The sequence below is a fragment of the Prorops nasuta genome, unplaced genomic scaffold (genome assembly GCF_024137725.1).
Source record: "Prorops nasuta isolate Cenicafe-Biocafe unplaced genomic scaffold, Cenicafe_Pnas_1.2 PNAS00009, whole genome shotgun sequence".
Classification (NCBI taxonomy): Eukaryota; Metazoa; Arthropoda; class Insecta; order Hymenoptera; family Bethylidae; genus Prorops; species Prorops nasuta.
The window spans coordinates 8343255-8355463 of NW_027116806.1; the positions used below are offsets into that span (position 1 = coordinate 8343255).

At 39.7% G+C, this 12209-nt stretch overlaps 1 protein-coding gene across 4 annotated transcripts in view; it reads left to right on the forward strand.

Annotated features, from left to right (window-relative positions):
• mgl (megalin) overlaps positions 1 to 12209 on the forward strand; it is a 48932-nt gene that overhangs the window by 3000 nt on the left and 33723 nt on the right. For 3 of the 4 annotated variants that reach the window (XM_066732032.1, XM_066732034.1, XM_066732033.1), the window contains exon 1: positions 4788 to 5305. The exons of the other annotated variant lie outside the window; for it this stretch is intronic. In XM_066732032.1, coding sequence (XP_066588129.1) covers positions 5134 to 5305 — 172 coding nt within the window. In that variant the 5' untranslated portion in view covers positions 4788 to 5133. Of the gene's footprint in view, positions 1 to 4787; positions 5306 to 12209 lie in introns of those variants that run through there. 4 annotated transcript variants of the gene reach the window in all.

Below are 12209 nucleotides of genomic sequence, written 5' to 3' on the forward strand. Positions count from 1 at the left end.
TTAAGCGCGTGCTCACTGCTTAGCTGAAGTTCAAGTTTGGTGCTCCGCTCAGACCAGCTCCGCTTCATGGTACGGGCCATAGACTATACTGAAAGGAAGATAGACTGCTCTGGTAATTTTTCTGAACTCTGACGTCATTTCCGCGCATAGTCGAAAAATATATCATATATACATAAATGGTTGGTTGTATGCTTAAAATAAAGATTTTTTTCAAATGTTATATTCACCTCGTAGTGGTTCTTTACAATAAAAAAAATTAGGAATAATGTACAGCATATATATATATTTTTCTTATATATGTGCGATACAGTTGCACAATTAACTCGTACATTAAAATATATATGCATAAATTTGCACATAAACAGCGTTCTCCACTTAAATCCGAAAACGTTCGCAATATATAATACGTGTCACATGAATTATTATGAGCGTTTTGGGCCTTAAGTGGAAAACATCCAAAATGACTTTGGACGCGTTCGACCAAAGGTTCACAATGCTAGCATTATATATAATACTTGACACATCAACTGCTAATAACTATATTATAAGCGTTTTGGGTCTTAAGTAGAACGCGCCCTTTTTTTAATTGCCAGTAAACACTTAAATGTTAAGAAAATAAAAACAAATACAAATCTATTGTTTCGATCTTGAAAAATAATAAAACAGCAATCTTAGTTTAGAAAACTTATATACATATACGTATTTTTTTGTATAAATTATTAATGCATCTTTATATCGTTACTTAATGATGATTTTAAAAGGGATGATAGTGAAACATCAGCATTTGGATGTTAAAGTATGAAGTTTAGCTTCATAGGAAAGAGCAAAGCTAAGATTATTCAGCATGAGAATGTAAAGGTACCATTCGGTACCACTCACTGTGACGTCACCTAACAAGTAGTCACTTTTTTCAAAGCAATGAATGACCATGGAGAAAAAAAAACAAAACTTTGATAGTTCCAGGTATAAATTTATATTTTTTGAAGTTACCTTCACGCTCTTAATTCTTTCCGCTCCTATATATTTGTATTTGAAAATTATAATAATTTTTTTTTTCAAAAACTATATAGAAATCAAATTTTTTGAATGAGTAAGAGATGGCTGTGAAAAATTATATTAAATTAAGTTATAGCATATTATAAAAATATTTGCTTCCTTAAAACTGTCATAATTATGTAATATCACATTTTACTAATTTTTTCTGTAAGTATAATTCTATATTTGTAAGGTATTTTTTATTGTTTCGCAGATACTATTCGACTTCTCAAAAAATTAGTAAAAATGTAGTTATTTTTTAATACATCTGATAAATTTTTAAAGCCATGCAGCATACATATATCTATATTCAATATAAAGCGAGATTTACTAGAATAGCACAAAGTTATGCAATTTTATGGATGAAAGCGAATAATTGTATAAATTATTAGGGATAGATAATTAAAAGATTCTGCGCGTGGATTGGTATATTACAATTCTGAAAGAGAGAGAAAGAGGAATATATCAAGGATGAGAGAGAGGATGCTGATAAAAAGGAGTGGGATAGGAGGAAGAAGTAGAAGATAAACGACGAAATCGGCATGGACGGGTGTATAGAGTGTTTCTCTGTGTGTACGAGTCGTCGTGACCTTGTGGCATTTGGTACCTGGCCGTGCCAGCCTACACACATACACTTCCACGCCCAATCTCACCCATACACACATAGAGGCACACGAGCAAAATAACAAAGTACCATCTCTTCTCCAGTTAGTTCCCCACCACCTGGCACCTCCGTCTATGTGTATGTGTACGTATACTCGCTTGTTTGTACGGTAGGCGCGCGCACATACCGCAAAGTCACGTTTATGCGTAGTACGTTTGACACATTCTAATCAAGCCACGTATTTATACATCACGAATCTACACTCCAATCTTGATCCGAGCGTGTGTACGTGCGTGCGTGCGTGCGTGCGTGTATGGGTGTATGACAGTACACGTGGTGGTTGAACGCTTGACACATTCTAATCATTCTTACGAACGCACACATTCGAGCCACGCAGTTCTCGCTGAAGTGTGCGAGTACCCCCCCCCCCCCCCCTTCCCAACACACACTCACACAAGTACTCTGATCAATTGTCCATGTAGGCGTCTCTATAAACATTTTCTCGCAAGAATTATATTCTGTAAACACTGCATACATTGCTGAACTGGAGATGAAAGCCATTTATATGTATATTGTATAGATGCACAGACTGTACGTAGAGACTTTCGTTGCGGGGCACATCCATTCCTCTTATTGCATTTGGACGGTTGGCGCACACCAGAAACACTAATCGCTATCACAGTATAATATATACGCCTGAAAGATGTGTATACGCATGCCAGCATTAACGCTTCCACGCTGTTGCACTTTTTAAAAAAACTATCTTTCATCAACAATTTCTTGTGCGAGTGGAGGAGCATCGTTAGAAAATGACAGAAGAAGCGCGACCTTTCTTCCTGTCTCCTAAGCTAGCGTATCGTTGAAACTCGCAACGTCCTCGAATTACAATTTTCCCGAATAAAGTTCAACTTTATTATGGTCGTAACGATAGCTTATTACCTGATCCTGCTAGACAATCGCGCTTCAAATGTGCATACCTTCCGAGCAATCGATCTCTTTTTATATATAATAGCATTACACTATGACAATCTGTCATAAAGACAATGTCGAGTTCGGTTTTCTGTTGCTCGCTGCAAACGTTTCAAGAGGTTCACGATTATTTTCCTTTCTTCGGGTCAATGACTCTTGCATTTTCTTACCGTAATTATTCAACGCTTGATATATACATATAGCGTTTTGCCCTCCTAAATTTTGCTGACAGGAGAAAATATTTTAATATTAATTTTCAGTTGTGATTGAATATTGTATTTCAAGTTTTACTAGAATTACTCTTCTGGTAAAGTAACATTCCATTGATAGAGACGAAGGTTGAGCACAGAGCGTGAGATGTTCCAGCAAGTCCCTTTCGCTTTTACCGTCGTTCTCACACTATGCGTACCTTCTTCCAAATGTGAATTAATAGCTCGCCAAGAATGCATTCATGTTTCGCTACTCTTTAAAATATTATTAACATTATCAATTATTTTTTCTGAGATGAAAAGAAAGTGACTTGTACGGTATGTTATTTTGTAATATTTATTATTTAGGATTTTATAATGTTGCAAAAGCTGACGATATGGTTTTATCGTAGATGGTCCTTTACATTTTTTGGTATTTATCATACACACGCACGTACACCATCACCTTGTTCTAAGAAACCATGTAATCGGCTTTGTAGTTCATCTTATTACCAGAGATAAATTATTTCTACTTAAATTAGCACGACTTAAATAAGGTTTATAGACTGGGTTTTGTAAAGTTTTATGTATCAACAGGATAACAGTCGTTAAAGTTGCATGAATAATAATTGCACCAGTTGCAGGATGAATGGACAAAATAAATTGATTTTATTACTCGAGTTTCATTGTATGAAAGAGACACAACCTAGAGCCATACTATAATGTATAATGCTAACAATAAGAAAATACTTTCGAGGAATTCCAATCTTTGCGTGGAATTTTTAATGTTTCGTCAATTAATTACTTTGAAAGCTTGGTGAAAAATGTATTATTATTGCAGCTTCTATTAGAAAGAAGACTCCAAAAATTAGGCAACCTTCATAACGTATTTGAACATGAAATAACAAAACGTCATCACATTAACGGTGCATGTCATTATGAAGGTCAACCGGCACACGAGAAAGAATGTAATATAAAGTTTTAACTGTTCGTCGTTCCTTGCAGTAAAGATTTGGAATTACCCCCCTCATAGACCATTTGACAATTTATTTTTTAAATGAAGAAATTGTGGCAATAAATTTGTGTAACTTGTTGCTTAACGAAGCCACTTTTACAAAGGAATAAAACGACTGTTTCATTATCCTAAGTTGTAAAGTTTAAGAAATTATACAATAGCGCGTTCAAGCAAACTCTTATAATAAAATCCATTGAGTTTTCTGTCATTTAAATGTTAAAAAAAATACACAGAAATAACGGAAATTATATAAACAGTTAATAAAAACGGTAAAGCTTGAAAGAAGAATAGTTTGTATATATATATATATATATATACATATATAAATACTTGAAGAATAAAGGGTAAAAATTGATAACGGTGGATTTTTCAAGAAAAAGTATAGTTGTAGCTTTAAAGCGTGGCTGATGAATGCAATGACTTTTTTAAAAGAGTCTGATAAAAGAAGATGAAGAGGGGCAAGGATGCGCGTTATCCAACGAGGTTAAATGATAAGGCAACAAGGACCGCAGACAGATCCTTTTCAGAGATGGGTCAGATTAACTGAGAGGTGTCTCAAGTCAGGGCCCGATTCCGATTCCAGCTTTCCAAGTTAGAACGATCCGAAGTGAGCGGTGTGAGTTACTCAGTCTCCGTCCGTTCTCGATCGGATCGGAGCCCGGAGGCCGGAGATGCGGAGGAAGCCGAACTAGCCGAAGTCGAGGAGCACGTCGAGTCGAGAGTAAGAGCCGGAATGGCGAGCCGTGATTGGCCGATGCTGGGACGGTAGCGGTGGCGCGTCGCAGCGTAGCCGGCGCACAGGAGACGCCATCTTGGTTGGCCAGAGCCGCCACTCGCCAGAGTGGCCAGGCGGCCAGCCTGCCAGCCAGACAGAAGGAACGACAAGACGACAACATCAGTCGCTTGCTGACCGCGACCGAGAAAACTTGGGATGTGAGAGCCATGAACTAAGCTCCAATTCCTCGTGTCACTCTAATCTTGGCGCTTTTTTTACGTTTCCCCCCTTCCCCCGAAACAAGTCCCCTCCCCTCTTCTCCCTTTCTTTCTTCTCAATTCACCCCGACTATCTCCCCCTCCTAATCCCAACCCCCACCCCCTACCGGCACAGTACCACTCAACCGGAAACGCGCACGCGGAGCGGAGCTTTATTGAGATTGAGAATTGCCGCAGTTTACACCGAGTCGGGGTCGGTCAGTCAGCAACCGGTGTGGCTTAAGCGCACCGTGTCAAGTGAAGTCGCTATTTATTTTTATTGTTATTGATATTTTTTCACGAGTGTTTGGTGTGCTCTCGAGTGTTGTGGTACGTCACGGAGGTGTGCGATGGCGGTGGCTGCGGGCCCTCGGCGGCCACGCACCGTCCTTTCCGGTGATGAACGTGCTTCCGGAAGTGCCTTGAACCTTGGAACTTGCTCCGCTAGACTCCTCGTTCTTGCTGTCGCTCTTTGCACATTCCTCCTCATACGAGTCCCTGAAATTAGCGCTGTTAGGCTCGGTAAGTCCTACCTGTATAAACTTGCCCGTCTTTCCTGTAAGAATATTCAAGATAACATTTTCATCCGAACAATGTAAGGAGATAACGTTTGGAGAATCCTTTCTGTCAAATCGCTCATATTGCAGATCTACCTGGCCTGTATTGGTGAAAACTGAAATTGCTTTGAGCGAGAGCAGTAGTCATACTCGAAGATGCTATTGAGTTTATAAGAGAAATGTTTTCATTAGACAAATGCGGGCTTTTAATTCCTCTTTCTTTCGAATCATATGCAATTAATCTCGATTGAATCAATATAGCCTTATATCGAGGCTAACTGTAATGCTGAATTTTATCAGAGTGCTAAATAGCTAAGATTTTATTGCTTTATACTGTAGACCGTTTGACACTTGTTGGAGCTGGTTGTATACTGTTGGTGGCAGAGAGGAAAAGCAGGTCTCTTTCGCTCTAGCCATTCTATTACCGAGAGAAAAGAAGGAACATGCTGGAGAGCCATTGTTATCGTGTAGGAGCTAGGTCCCCCGCGCTACCGCACCGATTTTGTCGAATGAATTTTCAAAATGAGGTAACGGCGCGGCTCTGAGTTGATCCTCTTCAATTGCGAAACGTCAATAAATACCTGATCCAGAAACGGCTTGGTGTATCGTGTATTCCTACTAACCTTTCACACTCCATAAACTTTCTGTGAATCGAGAGCTCGCGTTATGTTTATTAAGCGCTAATTATACTTTATCGCAATCATAATACGGATTTATCTGCGAACGATTCAGTTTTGATAAAAATAAAATGAAAGCATTGCTGTGTGAATCCGTGAGATAAGAGATTCGTTGATGCTGTATTTTAAAAGCCATCAAGTATATAATGTAAAGTTTCTAGCGAATTTTGAAGGCTGTCCTGAGCTGTTACATGGGAGTATCTTGTTATTTGTTTCCAAGCCCACATTGCAATTAGTGGGACCCTATCTTACGGCGACCCATTGACATTTTTGATTACCGAATACCGAGGGTCATTATCACCGTTGGAGGAATTTCTGAGTAAAGCAACGATAAGCGATTTTTTTAAATTTCTGCAAACCAGTAAAGCTGATGTCGAGGAATCGTTCTGCCGAGGAAACTCGGGGAAGCAATGTACTGAAATTGCTGAACGTTCGTTTACACGCATTTGGTGACGTTTCTCTTTTCACTGCTGACTATCGGAAATCGCATATCCTGCGTAAAGGACGAGGCATCGGTTGAACTCTGTGCAAAATCGTACAGCGAATCACGAAGATTTCATTGCTATTTCATGGGCACTGGACGCTTCATATGCTTTTCTTTCCCTTCGACGTAACTCTGACTTTTTCAAGGTCTTTGAACTGAAAACCAGATGCCAAAGACGACGTGTGCTACACGTACATAAATAAGTCTATAAAAATGCAAATACCTCGGGGTCGAACAATTTGCGAAATGTCTCCTCTAATACCGTTTCTCATGGAACGTGTGTGTTAAATAATACACTGGAATCTCATACACATAAAGCCGACAGCGTGTATAGATACTTCTCGGCAAGGAGATGGTCGAAGGATGAATATGAATATGGTCGTCTGGATAAATGGCGAAAATGCTAAATTCTTTCAGTTTAAAATATAAAGGTTCGTAAGGTGGTAATTTGGCAAGAGTATAGGATAGAAAGGATACAAGAAAGCTGTACTGTGCTGACGGTTTACCGCTACACGCGTGCCCTCTGCCGGATACGTGATAAACTATAATTACAGAAGAGCCCACGTCCCCTAAGCTACTTTTGGGGTTAAAATCGCGAAGATTTAGCCGTTATCAGTTTGCACAACCAGGTGGCACGCCTGTCGACAGTTGACGGAGGCTCCTAAAAACTGAAGAGACTAAAAAAGACACGAATGACGCGTCACGAGAACGGGATAGATCTGGTAGATTTCAATGCCGAGCAATACCAACGTCGAGTATCCGTGAATCACGTGCAACGGCTCGATGATTTTTCCAGGCATATCGAGGATTCTTCCTGGGCTCCCGGGCCCAAAGATGATAATCAGTTTACACGAATGCTACACTTGTTCTCTCTTTCTCTGGAGGTAGGAAACCGGTTTACTCGAGGATTCTTATAGCCATTTAGGTGCGTTCCTTTAACCGGTACGCTTGCGCAGATCTCGCTAGGTTTCGTAAGGAAAAGCGACGACCAATCGTGGAAAAGCCTCAATTAAATCGAAAAAATATATCCCGATAGATTATATGTGTGGAAAAACTTGTGTATTCTTAATATTTCAAACACGCAGATATTCCAAATACGTTACTGCAGTGCAGCAATGATAATGCAAGGGTTATTTGTGGTTATATCAGCTGATCAAATAGGATTACGAGAGTATTTTATTGACGAAAGTGAGAAGACTCGTTGTTTCGAGGTTATGTGTTGGAAAACGAAGTTTGATGTTTGATTAATGAAGAAAATGAGATATCTCCAGTTAAAATTCGGGGTCTTGCACGGGTACGATGCATGCATTCGCCGTGTTTACACGTAGCTCTGTCTTTCTTAAAACCGGTTCCCTCTCTCTCTTTTTCTCTCACTTTTCTAACCTTCCAGTCAGCGTCTTTGTTTCTTTCTTGCTCGACGATCGCTTCTCCTCTTTAGCATAGGCGGAAAAAGGAGAGAAAAGGAGTCAGTCCCGAGTGTAACCCATTGCGTCGCGTCGCATCGTGTGGTGTGCTGTGGGAAGGAAAGGAAGGAGCGGAAATATAAGGGGGTAGGGGGGATATGGGGCCAGCTCGGCCGACAGTCCAGCCAAACCCGATATTTCAGCTATGAAAAAAAGAGACAACACTTCTGACCTTGGTTCCGTTTGCTGGATCATTCGTGCACATTTGGCTTGCCTAGCCTCCCCCCTTTTTCGTTGCGATATGATTAACCCATTCTTACCGTACAACAATCATCTTTTTTTGTTTTCCACTTAACAGAATCGCGCGAATGATTTGAATCCTCTATCTCAATGCCACAGATTCATCTAACAATATCTACAGTTTACCTTAACACTGACATAACGAAAACTCTATCTCTCCATTCCTCCGAGCTTATCCTAAACTTTTAAATTATTAAAAACTCTCAAAGCTTTTAACAACGCATTTCTCTGGCTCGAGGGACATAGATGAAAGAAATTGAATAAAAGCAATTTATATTTTTCTGCATGAAGATTTTTTGTTGATTAGGTCGTGCCAAGTATCCTCCTCCTTCCATATCTCGTTTAGTCGCGTCAGTCCAACCGGTAGTTTAAGTTTTGTCGAAAAACAAGCAGTAACTTTGACCTTGATTACGCTGTCGTGTTTTCGCAATGCAACCGCGCTTGAATAGTCGTTAAACGGGACACGACAACGGATTATATCTCTGAAGGAAGGAGAATCACGGAAATATTGACGCGATCAGTTTTCGCCAAGCACACTGATAATTGCGACATATTCCTCAGCTTCCAGACGAGTCAAGTATTCCGCGTGCTATGAAGGAATTTTATATGGCTAGTAGCTTGCCATTGCGATAGAATCAAAGAGCTTGGATCGAGCCTACAACTTTGCTATTTCGCAAAAGTGATCCACTTCTTCGGAAAGATGGCGCGATGACGCAATCGCAAAATCCTTGCGAAAGAGAGCAAGCGAGACTAGCGACATCTCCCACAACTTCCAACGGATCTTCAGGGGAATCAATCAAGAATATCCTGTGCTATAAAAAAACAAACTTTATATGACTACAAGTGATACCATTATGACCAAACGTTACCGGCTTCGCTGCTTCGTTTTTATCAAAATAATCTCCAGTTGATTTGTTTCTTAATTTAGATCAATGTCATCGCCCAATAAAAATGATTCTTGCAAATTTACAAACTCTGTATTATTTTGTAAACGAGCGTGTAGTTTTACTGATTACCAATGATAGCTAAATTAATTTGGAAATTTGCTATACATTATATGAGCATATAAATATCCCTGCATCGCATTCCCCTTGTAACACAGCATCAGGATAACAATAAGGGGCAATTTCAGTTTGAGCTCGTATATTTGTACAAATATATAACTACACGTATCTCTGCAGTTGTGAGAATTGTTCCGAAAAGTTGGCATCTGAAGGTATATATATATATATATATCATATGCCAGTAAGCACATACAAAAATACATATTTGTATCATACAACAACTAGCAGCGTAGCTAGCGTTCGGTAAATCAAACTTTAGTCTTTTAATTCTCGCAAATGAGTTTTTGAGGGGATTTTTAATTGCGCCTTTCGTTAATTATCTCTGACTTTGACGCAAAGCTCCTGATAACAGCTCCGATCTGGAATTCACTATTTAACATGGTCGTCGCAGCGTGATAACTGCAATATTCACTAAAAAGAAGAAATTGCTGTATCTGCATATGTATATACGTGTGTGGTAGCCCAACAAAATAAGTAAGAGTGATTTTTGCGCAGTTATTATCGAGTTGAGGGCGCGCGAGGGGGAGCAAGCGAGCAAAAGCTCCTTTTGTTCCTTCACTCGCACGAGACGATGCGTGGTGCACGCGGAGTATTCCAATGGTCCGACCGTTCCAACCAAACATGATAAATAAGTAATAGGAGACGTTGAATAAACATTCTGCTGCTGCTCCGGCTGCTGATTTCAATTGAATCTCGGACCTCTGGCTCCATATAAATTGCTTATTCGTCTACATAGGTGAACTGATTTAGATGGATGAGCCGATTAGCAGGTGCTCTCGGTCAGTCATCAATTCCAACAAGAGTAAACATTTCATTCTAGATCACGCATATGTACACACACATACGCATTTGTAATACAAGATAGAAACGTCTCATTCTGATTCTTCGCTCGACTGTTCAAACGCTGAAAAAAAGAAACTCATTGAAACTCGTAAGCAACTCTATTGTTGAACGAACCTCTTATCAGCCTCTTCTCATGTATTTCCCTTTTAAATGTGTGTTAACAATTTATTTGAATAATCGTATTGGGTATTATACATATATACATATATATATATATATCTGTCGTGATTGACTTGTTCAAACTTTAACGATAAACCTCTGCAATTGTTTTGATTTCGTGCGTAGTTTGGCTAATTACATAATAATAATCACTGTTGCAAAATACGATCGCCTGATAAAAACAATATTTTTTACGATGATATTTTTGTTTTTTAATTCTGTGGTGTATCTCACGTGTGTCTTGCCTTCAAGAAATTTTTAATCCAATCGGATCCCTTATAATTATGCAATTATGATAGGGCGAATATTATTATTATGTATACAGGAAGGCTTTTTCGCGAAGAAATCTTCTCTCTTGCCTTTTCTATTATGTATATATATATATATATGTAGAAATTCTCGCGTTGCGCGTGCAGTATACCTGCGCTGAGAACGTCTAGACGGCTCTGAAATAAAATCCAAGCGCTCATCCCCCCCCCCCCCCTCTCCCTCTCCCTATTATCCTCTGCTCAATCCTTATTCACGTTTTCCGGGAAGCGCATTCTCCACATTTCCAAACATTCCTTACAAAACGGCAACAAGTACGTCAGCGAATACCACTCCACGAGCAATTACCCGACGATAGAAAATTACATCCTAATTAATGACAAGGTGCGCTCCGCGCCGCAATACACCTGTACGAATCTTCCAAATATTCCCTGATTTCATCCACTATCAAAAGTAAAAACTGTGAAAACGCGCCTGCGCGTAACTCGAGTTTCACTCGATGGAATTACTGACGTTTGAGGAACCCTCGATAAAGAAATGAAGGAAAATAATAATGAAACTAGAATTTCTTATCCACGCGAGTTAACTATGAATGGATATATACATGTACACTCATATTCCATTAAAAATTCTTCTATCCCTCCGCAAATAATCAGCTCGTACAGCGTTTGGTTAATTGTGAAATTACGCAATTTTGCTTGCGTTATTCGAAGGATCTACACAATGCAAAGTAAGCTATAACGAAACGCGGATAAAGCAAGTTTAGCTTTCTCAACACGATGGAACGAGGCATATAAGTATGTGCCCCTTTGGAAGCAAGAATAGAACAGGAATGAGTATGAGAGAGAGATTATTATCCTGCAGCAGCCAATGGCATACATTCCAACGGGAGTTTATATCCCTCTGGAGGATCATCCTCAGAGTTGACTTAATGTGAAATTATATCTAGATAAATTAGTCTGGTTCGAAGGCCGAACCAGCCGCGCTGACCACTCCAAACTCTGCACATATTTTTATTGGTGCTAGCTCTCGCGCGCACCAATAAGCAACTTGGCTCCTGGATATATATACACACACATTTAAACTCGCTATTGCAGGAAAATTTGCGCTTTTGCAATTTTTGCGAGCCTATTTCCTTCGCTATACACCATGCTCCATAGTCTGTACTATGCGTCCTGTTTTTTCCATTGGGAAAAATGCGTTGTGCGCGCGATGCTTCCTAGTCAAGTACACTATATAGCTGCACGTTTGACGGCAAGTGGAACGAATCAGTGGGTCAATGAAACGACCTTCCTATAGTTACTCGAGAGCGTTTCCACTGGAAGCCTCTGTGCAAGGCGTGCAAGCTCTGATTCTTCCGACACCGATATAGACGCCGCGTGGCCCGAGGACCAACGATTTTTTTTCCTTATCGATGATCATCCTTTGCAAATATAATGCTGATAATTTTAAACAAGGGAGTATTAGACGTACGTGTTGAATATTCCGTTGATTATGTGACTCTTCGCGCTGGTGAAATTCTTTAAAACGAAGGAAATTTGTTTGCTCCCGCGTCGCGTCGGATGTAATAATATCAGAGATAAGAAGAGTAAAGCTTGCGTTTCGTGCCTTCTCCGTTCTCAATGTAGCTACATATATATATTTAGGTAGAACCAATGTGTCCCTGGACGCG